Source organism: Scyliorhinus canicula, chromosome 9 (assembly GCF_902713615.1).
Source record: "Scyliorhinus canicula chromosome 9, sScyCan1.1, whole genome shotgun sequence".
In the NCBI taxonomy this organism is placed as follows: Eukaryota; Metazoa; Chordata; class Chondrichthyes; order Carcharhiniformes; family Scyliorhinidae; genus Scyliorhinus; species Scyliorhinus canicula.
The window spans coordinates 34,637,816-34,658,522 of NC_052154.1; the positions used below are offsets into that span (position 1 = coordinate 34,637,816).

A 20,707-nucleotide genomic window follows, 5' to 3' on the forward strand; every position below is an offset into this window, starting at 1 on the left:
GGGGACCAACTACCCACCAACACATCACATTTGACAGTATGTGAATTTGATCCAGAGCTTTCTTCTACAGAAGAAATGCAAAATCTTCATAGCTAAAACGAAAACTTCAAGCAAAGCAGAAGTCAAACATATATGTATCCAGATTTTACTGAAGGGGGGCATTTTATGGTCCACAACATGAGTTGGATTCTATTTCCTGCCTGCTCAATTTTTCTTGCACACAAATTGCTGGAATTATGAGATAATAACAGATACCAACCGGGTTTCTAGTTAGAGCCTTTGCTTGAGATTGTGGTTCTGATTATAAAAAACATTGACTCCCTGATTTTATGATCTACCGTGTATGCCGAGTTAACTTTATTTAGTCAGGGTAAAAATAATTGTGTATCGATAGCAAAACATTGTTTTGAGTTTAAAGAAAAATGGAAAGTCTAAGTAAACAAGAATTTAAAATATTAAACTGAAATGAAGATCAGGTATTAACAAAACTGGACTTTAATGTACAATGTCAACATTTGCGGGCTAACCAAATTGAGGGTGTAAGTGTTCTAGAAGAGGGTGTGATAAATTACAGGAAGACATAATTAACATGTAGAATGGGCATGTCATTGGTAAATGAACTTCAAAATACGAAAGTATAAAGGGTACAATTTGAGTAAGAAGAATAAGGAGGCCCTTGGAAAATAAGTGTCCAAATGGGATAGAGGCACCAAGGGATCTAGGAGTGCAGAAACAATCCCTAAAAGAAACAAAGTAGGTGAATAAGCTGAGACTTTTTTAAAAAACAGTAACCAAAACACTGGGATTTGTTTCTAGAGGGATAGAATAGAAAAATGGGGAATTTAAAAAAGCTTGTATTGAACCTTGGTTAGACCAGACTTGGAGTAATGAGTACAGTTCTGGTCTCCAAATTAAATAGATGATATATTGGCACTGATGAAAAATGCAAAGAAGCTTTATAAAATGATACCAGAACTGAAAGGTTATACTATTGGGAAGGATTGAACAGGATTGTGTCTCATTCCCCAGACAAGAAAAGACTGAAGTTCAGGGTCATCTAATAGTGGTTTCCAAGGTTATGAAATGCTTTGGTAAGATAGATGGATGCCAACATTTGGGGTGATAAATGCATTAAATGGAAAACTCAGGAAAAACGTATTTGCTGAAAGAGTGGTTAGGATTAGGGACTTGCTAAATCAAGGAATTGTTGAGGTGACCAGCATTGAAAGCTCGATAGGCATGAGAGAGAAAGGAACAGAAGGGTACATTAAACAAAGGAGTTTGATTGGAAGCTTGTGTGCTGCATAAAGGTTTGCCGAATGGCCCATTTCTGTGCATTGCATGGTATACATCTGTGTAAAGCACTTAGTAATGAGCCATAATTTGCTGTGGCAGGGCATCATAACAGTACTAGACTTCCTTGCTGAACGCTAAAGTAAAATTTAATTGTATATGTTGGTGAAAGTGTGAGCTGATGATGCAGTGAAGGAAAAGGCCATCAGGGCAAGCAACTGTATCTTAACCATTCAGAGTAAAGGATTGTGAAATTAAAACCACAAGGATTAAGAAGGAAGTATAAATTAGATTGTGTGATTTGAATATCAAAGCAGGAAAAAAAAATGAAGTAGAGGAAAGAAAGATTGAATTAGGAGAAAGAAAGCGAAAAGTTGAAAAAAATCTTCAAAATAGCAAGTACAACCTGAAGAAATGAGACTGCAGTTAGTTTGTTTTCGGTACCAAATAAATTGACTGGTGGTAATTAACATGTGTCACGTTGTTTATAGTATCCATAGACTGAAATGTGTGAGGCATAACTTTTATGTGGAGAAATTAGTTTGTATCTATTATACACATACAGCATCTCATTCAATGCATTTCACCAGTGAGGCAGACACAGAGGTGCTGTTTTCATAAAGCTGACAATGGGACAGTACAACTTCTATAGAGTTTAAGCATGCATCTTCCTTTGCTGGCAAAGGGTTCGACTGCTGAACCATTTGAGCATAAACAATGGTGAGCACCATTAGTCTCACCATTACTTTGACAGAAAATTGTGTAACTTTAATCCACAAAAGGAGTGGGTGTTTTAAAATTCATTGACGGGATATTGGCATCGCTGGTTAGGCCAGCATTTATTGCCCATCCCTGGTTGCCCTTCAGAAGGTGGTGGTGAGCAGCCTTCTTGAGCTGCAGTCCCTGAATGGGAGTTCCAGGATTTTGCCCCAGCGACAGTGAAGGAAAGGTGATATATTTCCATATCAGGGTGGTGAGTGACTTGCAGGGGAACCTCCAGATGGTGGTGGTCGTGGTTTTGGAAGGTGCTGTCTAAAGAACCTTGGCGCGATACTGCAGTGCATCTTGTAGATAGTACACATGGTTGCCACTACTTGTCGGTGGTGGAGGATTTGAATGTTTGTGGAAGAGGGAGCAATCAAGTGGGTTACTTTGTCCTGGATGATGTCAAGCTTCTTGAGTGTTGTTGGACCTGCACTCATCCAAGCAAGTGGAAACTATTAGACTTCCTACATTAGTTTTCCTACATATTTGTCTATTATTAACTAAATTGAAGCAGACCTAGCAATATTGTCAATGAAAAAATAAATTGTGAACCAACCTAATTGTGGGGAACCTGCAATTTGATCTGTCCTGTGTAGGTTGTGTTAATAGTGGCATGTTGCAAAACCTAAGCTAAAATTAAGATAAGTAATTATTTAAAATAATGAAGAAAGTCAACAATGCTTTTTCTGCCTTTGTAGTGGGGAGCTTGTGTTTTTTTTTGTTGTGTGACTGTCAAGGTTTCATTGCTGGGATGTCTGTGTACTTTCTGGTGGATTTGATTGTGTCTTTCAGAAGATTTTAGCTACGCAGCTGAAAAGTGATTTGCAGGGCTATATGGAAAGGGCATGGGAGTGAGACTAGTTAAGTTGCTCTCGCAGAGAGCCATTACGGACATGACAGACCAAATGTCGCCCTCTGTGCTGTAAACGTTCTATGATTCTATATTGTTGTTGATGATCTTCATTTCTCTCTCTCCCTCCATCCCTCCAACCCCTGTTCCAGGCAGCCAATTGCACTGAAGCAGTTAGTAGCACTGTTTATTGGAAGAAACTGGATGCTCTGGAAAGATGCAAGCATCATGTCTTGGTTGGAAGAGAACGTGAAGGAGGTTTTAAGACGAGTAGATGCAAAAGACCCACTTGTACAGGAGTCTGAGAACAAGTAGGTGCTTCATAAAACTATGGGCAAGATCTTCGGATCATCGGAGATCAGACAAACACCCCAGGATGTGCTGCGGAACTCCTCTGAAGTCCTAGCTGACTCGATGGGAATTGCCTGGGAAGTTTGAACTGCCGATGTGCAATTTCACTGTTCTCCTAAACCCTCCAGAAGAGGCTTTGAACTCGAGTTAGTGTTGGAAACTTCAAATGCTTGCACCGTACTTACCTGGAAATATTGGATGGAAAAATCCTAGTCTCACCTCTGGGCAATTATACAATTGACTATCCCCAACCCAACCTGACTAAGAGGACCCCACCATGTAGAGCCATAGAATTCCTATTTGCAGAAGGAGGCATTTCGGCCCATAGAGTCTGCCCCGACCCTCTGAAAGAGTACCCTACCTAGGCCCACTACCTGCCCTATCCCCATAACCCCACCTAACCTGCACATCTTTGGACTATGGTAGGAAACTGGAGAACCTTGAGGAAACCCAAACAGCCAGTGGGAGAACGAGCAAGCTCCACACAGTCAGGCAAGGGACTGGAGTTGAACCCCAGGTCCTGGCGCTGTGATGCAGCAGTTCTAACGCCCCCTGATTTTCTAGAGTTTGAATTGTATTGTAATTCTGAAAATAATTAATGGTAGTATTCATATGTGTAAGTCAGCAGCGTGGATAAATGAGAGATAAAGAAATACAAAAATATGCTCCGACTTGTCCTGGCAGGACAAATGAATGCTATTTCCCTTTAAATCTTAACTCTGATTAATATGCCTATTGTAAATTCTGTCTACAGCAGATCAGCTGGTTCTTACTCTGGTTAGCAATTTCCTTTGGGGCGTTTGCCTCATCTGCCCCAGCTGTGTGTGTAGATGTTCAATCATATTTAATATACTCTTCTCTCTGTCTGTCAGGCCTTATCTTTCTTCGTCAAAACATGACAAATTGTATGTGTCCAGAGAAATGCTTGCATCATTTCCACTGCTGTTTATCTTTCTTATTCTATGTTTGATCTTTTCGAATACAGCTTATTTTGACTGGCATGTATGTGGACTGGTCAGCTTTCATTCTCATCACGGTGGTCAGTTTTTTTTCCCCCCGTTGGCTAAGTGGATATGTTCCCTGCAGTTGCTCTTTTTCTACTTGCATTATTCACTAATATATTATGTAAAATGTTTTCCTGGAATGTTTTTGCTAGAATGTCATTCTCCGTGATATCATCATGACAGTTCCTCAACCTGATTGTTCCCTGAAAATAAAAATGTTCTGAGAAAAAATGATTTAAAGGAAAATCTCCACCCTATTATGTACAGTATATTCATGTTCAAGATCCTTCTTTGTCTTTGAATATACTTATCGCTATTTTTATTTTAAAAAGTTAATTAACCAAAATAACATCATCCACTGAATTTTTTTGATAGACCTAGACCCCTGTTGAGTTTTTAAATGTACAATTAACTTGAGACATTATAAATATAGTGAGCTGTTGAAACTCAGCAACAGAGAATGCCTTTTTTCCTCATCCTACTTCCAGAAGCCCTGGTCCTAATTAAGGGTCCAGTGTTTTCACAGTAAGTTGATTAATTAAAAAATTACTCCGGCATGCATTTTATTTTAACTTTTAAGAATAAGGACATGGCTTGAATCTTGCTTTTAACGAGTAAGAGTCAGCATTATGTATTTTTTTATTTTTAAATAAAAAGTACTGCTGAGGTTAGATTTTAAAAGTACTGATGTATGTCATTGGTTTCCCTTCAATTTCCTGTAATATTCAGGGGGCCTCCTAACCATAAGACGGATTAATTCAATTTTAGACTGACAAGGGAGTCAAGGGCTGTTGGGGGTAGACACGAAAGTGGAGTAAAGGCCATAATCAGATCAGCCATGAGTTTATTGAAATGGAACAAGCCTGCAGAGCCAGATGCCTGCTTCTAATTCTGGCGTTCATGTGGTAGAAGAGGGCTGCATCTTCGAATCATGGAATTTTGTAATTTAGAGTGTGGCCATTCTGCCCATCATGCCTATATCAGCTCTTTAAAAATAAGCTAAGCACTTAGTCCTGCTCTCTTATCTTTACTGCTTACCCTTTCATAGGGCCCTACTTTAATCATGTTACAATCTGGATTATGAGGATTCAGTATTTTTATCTGAGATTGTGCATGTTTCTCATTCCAGGAGAAGGATTAGGTACCAGAATGTTCCCAGGAATATCTATCGTCACATTATACTCTCTGAGATAAAGGAAGCTATCGCAACCCTTCCACCCGTGAGTAATGTTGACGTTACATGAATTCTGTCTTGCTCTGAAAAGCTTGGACTTTGATTTATTAAATTGTGTTCTTGACTCTTCAACCCATGAGTAGATTACCAAGAGCACCCTTTGTTTTGCTTGAGCTATTATAAGTTAAAAATAGCATTATAATCAATATTTAAAATAAAAGAACATTGGCTCATATTTCAGGGCACCATCTAATTGGAAAGAGTAGGAGGGAAGAATAGGTATGTCATAAATAGTGAAATATATATGATGCCAAGCTTTGGTTTGAAAAACATTTGGTCAGGAAATGTAAAGTCCTGCAGATTGTAGATGAAAGGCATTTTAACGGTAAGGAATTCAAAGTTTAGAGATGTTCAGGTGCAATGAGTTAGAGTAGGTAGACACTAGTGGTCTTCCAGAATCTTGTCTCTCTTGACTCAAACTAGAACATACAGGTGATACCAGTAATTATCTTGTAACATTCTGTTCATAATTTTATAGAAAATTAACTGCTTGACCAGGATGTAAGAGCATAAGACATAGGAGCAGAATTAGGCCACTCGGCCCATCGAGTCTGCTCCACCATTCAACCATGACTGATATTTTTTGCATCTCCATTCTCCTGCCTTGTTTTAAAGACACTGTGATTTGGCCTCCGCAGGCTTCTGCGGCAAAGAGTTCCATAGATTCACCACCCTCTGGCTGAAGAAATCCCTCCTTATCTCTGTTTTAAAGGATCATTCCTTTCATCTGAGATTGTGCCCTCTGGTTCCAGTTTTTCCTACGAGTGGAAACATCCTCTCCACGTCCATTCTATCCAGGCCTCAGTGTTCTATAAGTTTCAATAAGATCCCACCTCATCCTTCTAAACTCCAACGAGCACAGACCCAGAGTCCCCAACCGTTCCTCATACGACAAGCTCTTCATTCCAGTGATCATTCTTGTGAAACTCCTCTGGATCTTTTCCAAGGCCAGCATATCCTTCCTTGGATACGGGGCCCAAAACTGCTCACAGTACTCCAAATAGGGTCTGACCAGAGCCTTATACAGCCTCAGAAATACATCCCTGCTCTTGTACTCTTGCCCTCTCGAATTGAATGCTAACATTGCATTTGCCTTCCTAACTGCCGACTGAACCTTAAGAGAATCGTGACCAAGGGCTCCCATGTCCCTTTGTGCTTCTAATTTCTTAAGCATCTCCCCATTTAGAAAATAGTCTATGCTTCCATTCCTCCTTTCAAAGTGCATAACCTCACACTTTTCCACATTGTATTCCATCTGCCACTTCTTTGCCCACTCTCCTAGCCTGTCCAAGTCCTTCTGCTTCCTCAATACTACCTGTCCCTATGTGGTACTTTAGAGCAAGGAGTATGAAAATGTCAAACTCCAATTACCTTCCAGGTTTGGAGTGTGTGGGAGAGATAGCGGTTTCTTCACAGCTTGCAAAATGGTGAATTAGCAGACAGTTATTGATATTGTACACTGCTGATTAAGTTGTCCAGAAACCAAACTGGTGGTTAGCTATCAGCTTTTTGTGAAGAGCATTTCAAAGTCATTGACTCCCCCAGTTACTTTTTCTTTGGATTTGAACAACATTGGCAAGATCATCTGTATTGCCATTCCCCAAGTCAGTTAATTAATAATGGGTACTTTTGTATGAACAGCAAACCACTGCGCCACACTTGATAAATATGCAAATTAAAATTTGATTCTTATCATTCTTTTTCAGGAAGTAACTGCTCAGCCAGTGATGGGTTATGATCCACTTCCTCCACTAGATGGCATTGTCACTTATACCAGACCTGAAAGGCATGGTCATCATTTTTTTTCAGTTAAAGTTAACTAAATGTCTCTCAGTGAATGAGCATTACAATTAGCTTTGTGATATTGCTTTGTCTGTTTCCTGTACCTGTTTTCGCATCTTTCCACAATAGATAATTTTGTTGAATGTAATTAATATCAGAAATACAGCATGTTATTTGAGCATTGAGTATACAAGCTAGTTAGTAAAGCTAGTTAGTAAAGCTAGTTAGTAAAGCTGGTTAGTAATGTTGTAGGAAGAATGTATGGGTTGGGAGGAGCTTATTTACCTCTTCCCAGGTGTGTTTGGTACAGACATCTCTAAATTTGGTTAATATCTGATGAGCAGAAGAACATAAAAGCAGTCATAAGTGTGATATTTCAGTAGGTGGAAAATTATAAGATGATCCATGAATAGATTATATGACCCTATTTTACTAAGAGCACTTTTTAAATTAAGTTCAGAGTATCCAATTTTTTTTTGATATAAAGGGCAATTCAGCTTGGCCAGTTCACCTACCCTGCACATCTTTTTTGGGTTGTAGGGGTGAGACCCATGCAGACACGTGTACTAAGAGGCACTTAATAACATTTTAGTAACATAGAATTCCTTCAGTGCAGAAGAGGGCCATTCAGCCCATTGAGTCTGCACCAACCATCTGAAAGAACACCCCACCTAGGCCCACTCCCCTGCCCCATCCCCATGACCCTCCCCCAACCTATTTGGATGATAAGGCACAACTTAGCATGACCAATTCACCTAACCTACCCATCTTAGTGACTGTGGGAGGAAACCCACTCAGTCTAGGGGAGGAACAGAGGAATTATAATAATCTTTATTGTCACAAGTATGCTTACGTTAATTTAGGAGCAGAAGTAGGCAATTCAGCCCTTCGAGCATGTTCCGCCATTCAATCAGATCATGGTTGATCTTTTAGGAAGTGCAAACTCCACACAGACAGTCTTCCAAGGCTGGAATTGAACCCGGGTCTCTGGCGCTGAGGGGCAACAGTGATAACCACTACCACCGGGCAGCCACATTCTATATATGTGTTTGGGTATTAAAAAGGAGTGGAAATATGTTGAGACTCTCCTGCTGGATTAAAAGAAGTTGAGCTTAATGTTATTTTTGTTTTAAAAGGTGACAAAGACCCACTAGTCTCACTGCAATGCTGGGGCAAGAAAATAGCACACACCTTAGGAGTAGACTTGAAGATTGCTTGTATGATAACGTAGAAAAGAATATCAAATCTGGGCACAGGAGTTAAGAATTCTGCCTAACCAAACTGCTTAACTATTTGAGAAGGCAATACCCAAGTGGCCTGTGGATAGCGCTTTGATAAAGATCTGCGGATGCATAAGCTTAAAGCCAGGTGAAATTTGTGCATAGATTGAAGAAATTGCTTATGGATTAGAAGTAGTGGCCCCTTGTTTATTATTGAGTTGGAACGGGGGTAGAAGTGCTGAGTTGAATGCCCCATAGATTGGCTTTGGGGCAGTTTCTTATTTTCAGGAGCTCTACGCAAATTACTCATTTCCATTGACTGCCAAATCTGAGTAGCAAGGGGACGATAATTGCTTGAGAAGACTCTCAATTATGCAATGCGCAACTGTCTGATATGATGGGATGTTACATTTATTTTGACAAGTGTCAGTTAGTGTGAGAGGAAAGAAAGTAAGTGAGTGTTGTTGAGTCCTAGCCAGTTTGATGCCCAGCATGTCTAGTCGTTATAGGATAATGCTTAACTATACAGGTAAAGAATGTAGGCAAATCACGAGTAATCAGTAGAAGAAAACTATGGTTATAACGCAGTAATTTGGTCAGTTCACACCTAGAGAGCATCTGTTTTAGTGTTGAGAGAGACACTTAATCCCCACAGTAAAAAAGAGCTGGATGGTTGATCTCTGATGTCACAGCCTAAGTTGTGAAAAATGACTGGATAAATCTTGGATTTGGGAAAATTATTTGGAAGAATACAGAGCTTTAAAAAGAAAATAATACTAATAAGGTTATAAGAAAGAACTGAGATTGTTTAAAGGTGTAAATGTGGTTGAAAATCTTAAGTGTAAAGAATTCATTATATACCACATGATTAACTTCTGATAACTCTCATGAGAATAAATTATTACATCAACCATCATAGATGCAGCTACAATTACATTTACTTACTTGACATTACTTGCATGGAGATAGCAAATGAGCTTCAGACCCAAAGATCCACACAGATTGGTGGCCTACACCGATAAGTCCTGGGCGAGATTGGAAGCAAAATCTACAAAATGTTAAAAAGTACGATCCAAAATGGAAACCAACCATTGTAGTACCTTTTTTAAAGTGAGAGAAGAAACTTCGGTATCTAAGGACAATTAGTTTGTGATAAATAATCAGCAGAAAAGTGGTGCAAATTTGGAAGCTACCTGTTCAAGAAACTCGTAGTAAATGGCAGCCAGCATGGTTCAAAGGGTGGGGATTCCAGCGCACCATCCTCTTATTGACTTTGAGAAGGTTGCATCTCAAGGTTATACTGGGAGCACTCTGGTGTAGGGTACTTAAGCTTAGAGAAAGCCTTGAATAAAGTGTCCCACAGAAAGCTGTCTCACAACCTTCTATTTTGGAGGTGGATAAATAATTGATTTGGGAAGCACGGTAGCATAGCGCTTAGCACTGTTGCTTCACAGCTCCAGGGTCCCAGGTTCGATTCCCGGCTTGGGTCACTGTCTGTGCGGAGGAGTCTGCACGTTCTCCCCATGCCGCATGGGTTTCCTCCGGGTGCTCTGGTTTCCTACCACAGTCCAAAGATGTGCAGGTTAGGTGGATTGGCCTTGATAAATTGCCCTTCGTGTCCAAAAAGATTGGGTGGGGTGACTTGGTTACGGAGATATGGTAGTGGAGTGGGCTTAAGTGGGGTGCTCTTTCCAAGAGCCGGTGCAGACTCGATGGGCCGAATGGCCTCCTGCACTGTAAAGTCTATGATTTAAAGAAGACAATGTGGTACTGTACTAATGAGGATAATTGAGTCACACTGGGAAGATATTCTCAGTGTAATACCCCAGGGATTGGTGCCGGGCCCTCTGCTATTTCTAATCTAAATAAATAGCCTAGTTTTGGGGTTCTGATGAAACATCGTCAGCTTAATACATCAACTCAGTTTCTCCATTGATGCTGCCAAATTTGCTGAGCTATTGCTGCATTTTCTGTTTTTATTTCAGAAGGGCAATCAAATTGGTCAGATTCTCAACTAAGTTAGGAGGAAGAGAGAGAACAGTTGTACTTGATGAAGTTTTTGAGGCACTTTGGAAGGACAAAATTAATGCTATGCTAAATTGTCAGACCATTAAGTTTGAGTCCTGCTTTGGTCAGACTACACTTTTAATATTGTATTCAGTTCTGGTCACCTAATACAAAATATCTGATTCCCAGAAATGGTACTGGTTCCTAGTGTTGGAAGCCTGAGTTATAGGGAAAGGTTAGAAAATCCCAAGATGGGCGGCTATGAGGGAGTAAGTCGCACATTTGGTGCCTCTTGCTCCGGTCTGACTTTAAGACCTTTTCCCCTGACTTTTTTGAACTTTTGAGCGCTGGAGTGAAAAACAGTAGCACTCTAGATCTGAATCCATACAGAGTTGTATGGACTTAAGGAGCAGAAGGGAGCGAAAACAGGCGAAGAAGGGGCTGAACAAAGGTGGTGTGGAAGCTCAAGTGGGAGGAAAGATGGCCGATGAACGGACCACGGAAAGCACGGTCCAGACAGCACTGGACAACATGCTGCAGGTCATGAAAGAGAGCTTCGCAGCACTGAAGCGGGATAATTTGGAACTGCTCCAGAAAGCGGTGGAGCGACTTGACCAGAGGCTGGATGCTCAGGATAAGAAGGTCCAGGCACTGGACAAGACAGTGGAAGAGCAGGCAGATTTCCAAACGGTAGCGGACGTGGAAATTAGTACGTTGAAGGAGCAGCAATCAAGGCTGATGGACAAGCTGGAGGACCTGGAAAACAGGTCTCGCCGGCAGAATCTGAGAATCATTGGGCTCCCGGAGGGGGCTGAGGGAGTGGATGCCATGGCATATGTGGCAGACATGCTGCAGAAGCATGTCTGCCACATATGCAGAAGGATGATTTCTTCTCGTGTCCGTTGGAGCTGGACAGGGCACAGAGTGCAGGCGAGGCAGCCACGAGGTGGGGGGGGGGGGGGGGGGGGCCCGGGCGATGGTGGTCAGGTTCCATAGGTTCGTGGACAAGGAGCGGGTTCTACAGTGGGCCAAGAGCACGAGGAGTTGCTCATGGAACAAGTGTCCTGCGCATCTACCAGGATCTGAGCCAGGAGGTGGCCAGAAGGAGGGCAGCCTATAGACAAGTTAAAGAGATTCTGTTTAAAAAGGTCAAGTTCGGGCTACTTTTCCCGGCACGGCTTTGGGTCACATACCGGGAACAGCAACATTATTTTGACGACCCAGAGGAAACGATGGACTTCGCTAAGGGGCATGGACTGGTGCCGAACTGAGGACCCATGGACTCCAGTTAGAGTGTGCTAAGGGATGTCTGCATTTGTTCACAGATTGCCCTTCGTGTTAACGATGTCGTTCAGCATGCTCTTTGACTTAAACTTGGGGGTGTTCTTGTGTTTGTGTTTGCCTGTTTGAAAGTTTTATAGTTAAAGCCAAAGTGATAGTTTAAGTTGTTGGGTGCTGGGGGGCTGTTCGGGTTCTCTTTGCCTTTTTTTGCTTCTGGGAATGTTGCTTTGTTCTTTGTTTTCTCTCTGTCTCAGTCCCAGAGCGATTGCTCGAACAGGGCTGTTCTGGGGAGGTGGTGTTGATGGGCTGGGGGGGTGGGGAGCGGGGGGACAATAGGTGCGAGACATGGTGGCGCCGGAGTTGAGAGCCACCAGGCAAGCTGCTTTGAGCTAGTCAACGGGAGTGAGGTGGGGGGGTGTATACAGCCAGTATATGGCAGGGGTTAGGTTACAAGGGGTTGTTGCTGGGGGGGGGGGGGGGGGGGGGGGGGGTGGTGATCTGCTGACGAGGGAGGGAACTGAGCCAGGTAACGGGGTCGGGGGTGGGAGCTGCCAAGAGGCGGACCAGGGGAGGCACGGCACATGGGCAGGGGGTGGGCCCAAGAAGGGGGATGGCTGATCGGCGTAGGGGGGAGGGGGGGGCAGGGTGCCCTCCAACCAGGCTGATCACCTGGAATGTTAGAGGATTAAACGGGCCGGTCAAGAGGACACGTGTGTTTGCGCACTTGCGGGCTCTGAAGGCGGATGTAATGTTACTGCAGGAGACACATTTGAAAGTGGCGGACCAGATTAGATTACGGAAGGGCTGGGTTAGCCAGGTCTTCCATTCGGGGCTTGACGCTAAGACCAGAGGGGTCGCGATCATGATTAACAAACGGGTTAAGTTTGAGGTGGACAGCACAGTTGCGGATGGGGGTGGTAGATTTCTCATGGCCTGGGGCAAGCTTGAGGGGGTGAAGGTGGTCGTAGTGAATGTTTACGCTCCAAACTGGGATGATGTAGATTTCATCAAAAGGCTGCTGGGGAAAATCCCCGACTTGGATTCGCACAAGTTGATTATGGGTGGGGACTTTAATACAGTCCTTGATCCCGGCCTGGACCGGTCTTGCTCCAGAACGGGCAGGGTCCCGGCAATGGCAAGGGAACTGAGAGGGTTCATGGAACAAATTGGGGGGGGGGGGGGTAGACCCCTGGAGAATCCGACGGGGAAGGAGTTCTCGTTCTATTCACATGTTCACAAGGTTTATTCTCGTACTGACCTTATTATGAGCAGGGACTTTTTGGAGGGGGTGAGGGATACAGAATACTCGGCGATCACTATTTCAGACCATGCTCCACATTGGGTCGACCTGCTGGTGTGCAAAGAAAGTTACCAGCGGTCACAATGGAGGTTAGAGGTGGGACTGTTGGCAGAGGAGAGGGTGTGTGAGAGAGTGGGGAAATGCATGCAGGACTACCTGCAGATCAACGATACAAGGGAAGTCTCAGCAGCGGTGCTCTGGGAGGAGCTGAAGGCGGTGGTGAGAGGGGAACTGATCTCAATCCGAGCCCATAGGGACAGAACGGACAGGGCAGAGATGGACAGACTGGTGCAGGAGATGACACGGACGGATAGGGAATATGCGGACTCCCCGAGGGCAGAGCTACTTGGGGAACGACGGAGACTGCAGGCGGAGCTGGGAGTGCTATCCACTGGGAAGGCCATAGAGCAACTCTGAAAGGCCAGGGGTGCGGTGTATGAGTATGGGGAGAAAGCCAGCAGAATGCTTGCACCGCAACTTTGGAAGAGGGAGGTGGCCAGTGAGATAGGAACAGTAATGGATGGGGCAGGGAACTGGGTGAGAGACCCGGCAGGACTGAACAGGGTATTTAGGGACTTTTCTAGTAAGCTCTATACCTCGGAACCCCCCACGGGGCCGGAGGGGACGAGGCGCTTCTTAGATGGGCTAACCTTCCCAAAGGTTGGCAGGGGGTTGATAGAGGGGCTGGGGGCCCCGATTAGAGCTGAAGAAGTAATGGGGGGCCTGAAGGCCATGCAGTCGGGTAAAGCCCCGGGACCGGATGGGTATCCAGTGGAGTTCTACAAAAAGTTTGCGGGTATACTGGGGCCGGTGCTGGTTAGGGTGTTTAACGAGGCGAGGAACAATGGGGTGTTACCCCCGACGATGTCGCAAGCCACCATCTCGCTGATATTAAAACGGGATAAGGATCAGGAGGTCTGTGGGTCCTATAAGCCAATCTCCCTGATTAATGTAGACGCTAAACTACTGGCCAAGATCCTGGCGTCCAGAATCGAAGACTGCGTACCGGACGTGATTGTGGAGGACCAAACGGGGTTTGTTAAGGGCAGGCAACTGGTAGCCAATCTAAGAACGCTACTCAATGTGATTATGATGCCCCCGGAGGGCAGAGAGAGGTGGAGGTAGTGGTGGCAATGGATGCCGAAAAAGCTTTTGACCGGGTGGAGTGGAACTATTTGTGGGAGGTGTTGGGACGGTTTGGGTTTGGAGAAGGCTTTGTGGACTGGGTTAAACTGCTATATCAGGCCCCGGAGGCTTGTGTAAGGATGAACAGGACGACATCTGAGTATTTTAGACTACACCGCGGGACAAGACAGGGGTGCCCCCTCTCTCCACTGCTGTTTGCGTTGGCCATAGAACCGCTGGCAATTGCTCTGAGAGTGGCAAGGGGATGGAAGGGAATGGTCGGGGGGGGGGATAGAACACAAGGTCTCGCTCTACGCGGACGGCCTGCTTTTGTATGTGTCAGATCCAGTGGCAGGGATGGACGGTATTATGGAAATCCTAGGGGAGTTTGGCCGGTTTTCGGGCTACAAGTTGATCATGGCAAAAAGCAAGATGTTTGTGGTACAGGCGAGGGGTCAGGAGAATAGGCTGAGGGAGCTACCATTTAGGCTGGTTGGGGAAAGTTTTAGGTATCTAGGGATACAAGTGGCATGCGACTGGGGTAAGATGCATAAGTTGAACTTGTCCAGGCTGGTGGAGCAAATGAGGAGCGAGTTTCGGAGGTGGGATGCACTCCCGCTGTCGCTAGCGGGGAGAGTACAGACGGTGAAGATGACGATCCTCTCGAGATTCCTGTTTGTTTTTCAGTGTCTCCCTATTTTCATTCCGCGGTCCTTCTTTAAAAGAATCAATAAAATCATCCTGGGATTTGTTTGGGCGGGGAGGACTCCGCGGGTAAAGAGGGGGATGCTGGAATGGAACTGTAGCGAGGGGGTCTGGCGTTGCCGAACCTCGGCAACTACTACTGGGCGGCTAACATAGCCATGATAAGGAAATGGATGGTGGGTACGGGGTCGGTTTGGGAGCGGGTGGAGGCTGCTTCGTGCAGGGGCACCAGCTTGGCATCCCTGTTCACGGCTCCCCTGCCACTCCCGCCGGCCAGGTACTCCACCAGCCCTATAGTGGTGGCGGATTTGGGGCCAATGGATTGGATTGGATTGGATTTGTTTATTGTCACGTGTACCGAGGTACAGTGAAAAGTATTTTTCTGCAAGCAGCTCAACAGATCATTCAGTACATGGAAGACAAGGGAATTAAACAAAATTCAAGAAAATACATGAGAATACATAATAGTGCAGCACAAGATATACAATGTAACTACATAAGCATTGGCATCGGTTGAAGCATACAGGGTGTAGTGTTAATGAGGTCAGTCAATAAGAGTGTCATTTAGGAGTCTGGTGACAGTGGGGAAGAAGCTGTTTTTGAGTCTGTTCGTGCGTGTTCTCAGACTTCTGAATCTCCTGCCCGATGAAAGAAGTTGGAAAAGTGAGTATGCCGGGTGGGAGGGATCCTTGATTATGCTGCCCTCTTTCCCCCGGCAGCGGGAGGTATAGATGGAGTCCATGGATGGGAGGCAGGTTCGTGTGATGGACTGGGCGGTATTCACGACTCTCTGAAGTTCCTTGTGGTCCTGGGCCGAGCAGTTGCCATACCAGGCTGTGATGCAGCCCAATAGGATGCTTTCTATAGTGCATCTGTAAAAGTTGGTACGGGTTAATGTGGACATGCCGAATTTCCTTAGTTTCCTGAGGAAGTATAGGCGCTGTTGTGCTTTCTTGGTGATATCGTCGACGTGAGTGGACCAGGACAGATTTTTGGTGATGTGCACCCCGAGGAATTTGAAACTGCGAACCATCTCAACCTCGGCCCCGTTGATGCTGACAGGGGTGTGTACAGTACTTTGCTTCCTGAAGTCGATGACCAGCTCTTTAGTTTTGCTGGCATTGAGGGAGAGATTGTTGTTGTTACACCACTCCACTAGGTTCTCTATCTCCCTCCTGTATTCGGACTCGTCGTTATTCGAGATCCGGCCCACTATGGTCATATCGTCAGCAAACTTGTAGATGGAGTTGGAACCAAGTTGTGTGTGTACAGGGAGTAGAGTAGGGGGCTAAGTACGCAGCCTTGCGGGGCACTGGTATTGAGAACTATTGTGGAGGTGGTGTTGGTGTTCATACTTACTGACTGTGGTCTGTTGGTCAGAAAGTCAAGGATCCAGTTGCAGTGGAGAGCCAAGTCCTAGGTTTTGGAGCTTTGATATGAGCTTGGCTGGGATTATGGTGTTGAAGGCGGAGCTGTAGTCAACAAATAGGAGTCTGATGTAGGAGTCCCTGTTTTCGAGATGCTCTAGGGATGAGTGTAGGGCCAGGGAAATGGCGTCTGATGTGGACCGGTTGCGACGGTATGCGAATTGAAGTGGGCCAAGGTGTTCCGGGAGTATCGAGGTGATGCGCTTCATGATCAGCCTCTCGAAGCACTTCATTACAACTGATGTCAGGGCCACCGGGCGGTAATCATTGAGGCATGTTGCCTGGTTCTTCTTTGGTACCGGTATGATGGTGGCATGATGCAGGTGGGGACCTCGGAGTGGAGTAGGGATAGGTTAAAGATGTCTGTGAATACCTCTGCCAGCTGGTATGCGCAGGCTCTGAGTGCACAACCAGGGATCCCGTCCGGGCCCATCGCCTTCCGTGGGTTCACTTTCAGGAAGGCCGATCTGACTTCGGAAACTGTGATGGTGGGTATGGGTGAATTATGGGCTGCTAGGGCACTCAACAGCGGATTGTTGGTTACCTGCTCAAACCGAGCATAGAATGTATTAAGTTCATCGGGGAGGGGTGCGCTGCTGCCAGGGATACTGCTCGGCTTAGCTTTGTAGCCTGTTATGTTGTTTAGTCCTTGCCACAACCGCCGAGAGTCTGTCTGACTCTAGCTTAGTTTGATATTCTCTCTTGGCATCTCGGATGGCTTTGCGGAGGTCGTACAATGGAGGAAGCATGTGAAGGAAGTGGGAGTGTCGGTCTGGTCCCCAATATGTGACAACCACCGATTTGTCCCGGGGAAGATGGGTGGCGGGTTTCGAGCGTGGCTGAGGGCGGGGGTGGGAAGGATGGGTGACTTGTTCCTGGAAGGGAGCTTCGCGAACATGAGGGCGCTGGAGGAGAAGTTCGGGCTGGCGAGGGGGAATGACTTTCGGTACTTGCAGGTGCGGGATTTTGTACGTAAACAGGTCCCATCCTTTCCACGCCTTCCACCAAGGGGGATCCAGGACCGGGTAATTTCCAGGGGTGAGGTAGGAGAGGGGAGAGTCTCGGGTATTTATAAGGAGCTTATGGGAGCGGAGGACACAGGGACCGAGGAACTGAAACTTAAGTGGGAGGAGGAGCTTGGTGGGGAGTTGGAGGGAGGCGTATAGGCAGACGCTCTGAGGAGGGTAGATGCAACCGCAACATGTGCCAGGCTCAGCCTGATTCAGTTCAAGGTAGTTCACCGGGCCCACATGACGGTGGCCCGGATGAACAAATTCTTTGGGCTGGAGGACAAGTGTGCTAGATGTGGGGGAGGACCAGCGAACCATGTCCACATGTTCTGGGCGTGTCCAAAACTTAGGGGATACTGGCAGGGATTTGCGGACGTCATATCCCGGGTACTGAAAACAAGGGTGGCGATGAGTCCAGAGGTGGCGATTTTTGGGGTGTTGGAGGACCCAGGAGTCCAGGAGGGGATAGAGGCCGACGTTGTGGCCTTTGCTTCCCTGATAGCCCAGGGACGAATACTGTTGGCCTGGAGGGACTCAAAGCCCCCAAGGACCGAGGTATGGCTGTCGGACATGGCAAGCTTTCTCGGCTTGGAAAAAATCAAGTTCGCCTTACGAGGATCACTATCGGGGTTCACCCGGAGGTGGCAGCCATTCATTGACTTCTTCGCAGGGAACTAATCGTCCGGGGGGGGGGGGTGTAGAGTAGGGGGGAAAGAGTAGGCGGGTATATCTGCGAGAGTGGTACTGTTATTTGCGCTGTTTTTTCTAATTGGTATCTGCTCACTAATGTATATTGTTTACAATGCCAAAAATACCTCAAAATTGTCTGTTTTAAAAAAAAAGAAGAAAATCCCAAGATTGTCCTTGAAAGATTGCGCCCGAGGGAGATCTATAGCAGTGTACTTGAGTGAAATAGAAAAGGATCAATGCTACTTGAAGCAGGACCAAAGGACAAAGCACAAATTGGTAAAGGACACATCCAGGATTGTTACTTCATACTGCTTGATTGGTACGGCCTAACTAGTAGGGTAGTGAAAGTTATTTCTTAAATCCTGCCGATGATTCAAAAGGCAATTACATCTGTTACATAGTTTTACAAAACGGTGATTTAGGTTCGTTTACAAAACGATGGTTTCGGTCCGAGGTGAGAAACAGTATTTGAACGAAAATATCATTGCATGGTTAAGTTCCTATAAATGCTGTGGGAAGACCTATTAATTTTGATATTGTAATTGGACCATAAAGATATTTTATTCAGATGTGTGTTTTCAGTCATATTTGTCCTTGCTTTTGTCCAATTTTTAATGTGCTTACCTTCCCCTTTATCATCTGTGACTAAACATTGACATTACTGAGCAACAATCTTTTTCTTTCAGGGTAAATCAAGCAGCAGATGGAAGTACCTTGTCACTGTTCTTTCGGTCTTTGTTGCCAAATTTTAACCTCCAGGTAAGGGCTGATGAAGAGGGACTGTGTGAATGTTTTTAAATCCAGAACATCATGGTAAAGTATATGAAACAATATAATCATTTCTGTATCGTACAAATGAACTCTGTTGCAACAGGTGCAGAAAGTTCTGGACAGTTATGTGACCTTGTTCTTAATGGTTATAAACAAGAGTAAAACTGTTTATAGAAAGTTCTTTGTTCTTTACATTTTTTCATTACAGTAGTCCCCTGTTATACCGCGCTCCGCAATACCGTGGTTCGCGATATATCGCGGGGGGGCTTATGGACCCCAACTGTCAGTTGTGTCAATTTCAGCGGCCGGCTCACTTTGATCCGGAGAGGGAAGCTGCTCTCTCACTGAAACAATCAGCCGGCCGCTGAAATTGACACTGCCGGCTGCTCTCTCCCTCCAATCAGAAACATTAAAACTTAAAAGTTGGATTGGAGGGAGAGAGCAGACGGCAGTGTCAATTTCAGCGGCCGGCTGATTGTTTCAGTGAGAGAGCAGCTTCCCTCTCCGGATCAAAGTGAGCCGGCCGCTGAAATTGACACTGTTTCAATTAGATCCACGATGGGGGTTTTAAATTTATTTAAAAATCTATGCTGGCGCTTCCCATTGTGAGTCTACGGGGGTCTGACCTCTCCCCCCGCCCCCCGTAGACTCTCAATGGGAAGCGCTAGCATAGATTTTTAAATAAATTTAAAACCCCCATCGTGGATATCCGCGGCTCGGTTGCAACGTGGGTGGCTGTCTTGGACCCCAACACCCGCGTTATAAAGGGGGACTACTGTACTATTTTCCTGGTATCATGGCAATATTTCTACACTCAGCTTTATGCAAGGGACTAAGGCAGCAAATTCAATGTCAGTGTTCTCTGTTTAGCGGAGCTGTGAAAATGTGTTTATAAAAGGAAGAGCTATTGAACAGATACTTTATTTTTGGTATGCAGCCAGGTATTGATCAAATAATTTTATTGGCAATATGGAAGTAGATGAGCAAGGTTGCCAAGTTTATAGCTTTTATTTTTGTGGAGCGTTATCAATATCGAATCCAAATGGAATGTAATCTAGTGTCCTGATTGCAAGCATTAGCAGGTTTACAAAAAGGTTGTTATACATTTATTTTAGGGTGGGTTGAAGTTGCATTATACTACCTAACTTCCCAACTGGATAATTTTGTAATATATTCCATTCCTCTTCATCAAAAGCATTCATTTCTGACGACATCTGGCATAACGTGTTTTTCAGGAGGACAGGAGACCAAACGTAGAAGGTGAGGGTGCAGAGGTCCAACATGAATTGAATCAGGGAGTAAACCGACTCATGGCTGCAATGAGGGATATGTTGGCAAATATCCGTTTCCAGGAGCCACCACAGGAAGAGTATCAAGATGGTGATGGCGATGGAGAATGGGACTAAAATTCCATGCACTAAATCTTCAGTGAACTTTGTTATGCCTGTAATAACAGTGCATTCTATGACTGCTTCCAAAGCTGCACCACAAAGATATGGAAAAATTCATTAAAAGATGCAATCATATTTTACTTGGTTCCATGGATTATTATTGACAGTAAGTGCTAACAAAAGTGAAAGAAAACGCTTTTGCAACAGTAATTTTCAAATGTTTAGAGACAACTCAAAAGAAAAATGAATATTGTACGTTCAACTTCCCATATGGCAAAATTTGATTTTTGGTTTATAAACCGTAGTAAGATATTTTTGAAGATGCTCTCAATATAAAGGAGAATTGGCAGTGGCCAAAGACTTAAAATTGCAAGCGCAGCTGCCATTTTGTATTTATTGCAGTCTTACGGTAAGCATCCAAGTAAAATGAAATTAACGTAGTCTAGAATTTACACAAGAGCTCTATTATGAAATATGCAATTACTAGGAGTGAGCAGCTCA

At 44.8% G+C, this 20,707-nt stretch overlaps 1 protein-coding gene across 1 annotated transcript in view; it reads left to right on the plus strand.

Moving 5' to 3' along the window:
* Window positions 1-20,345, plus strand: part of tcf25 (transcription factor 25 (basic helix-loop-helix)) — a 59,806-nt gene extending 39,461 nt beyond the window's left edge. The window contains 5 exon segments of the mRNA XM_038805986.1: window positions 3,061-3,219; window positions 5,393-5,483; window positions 7,204-7,283; window positions 18,731-18,803; window positions 20,051-20,345. Of these exon segments, the coding sequence (XP_038661914.1) occupies window positions 3,061-3,219; window positions 5,393-5,483; window positions 7,204-7,283; window positions 18,731-18,803; window positions 20,051-20,221 (574 nt within the window). The 3' untranslated portion in view covers window positions 20,222-20,345.
* The last annotated feature ends 362 nt before the right edge of the window (window positions 20,346-20,707 follow it).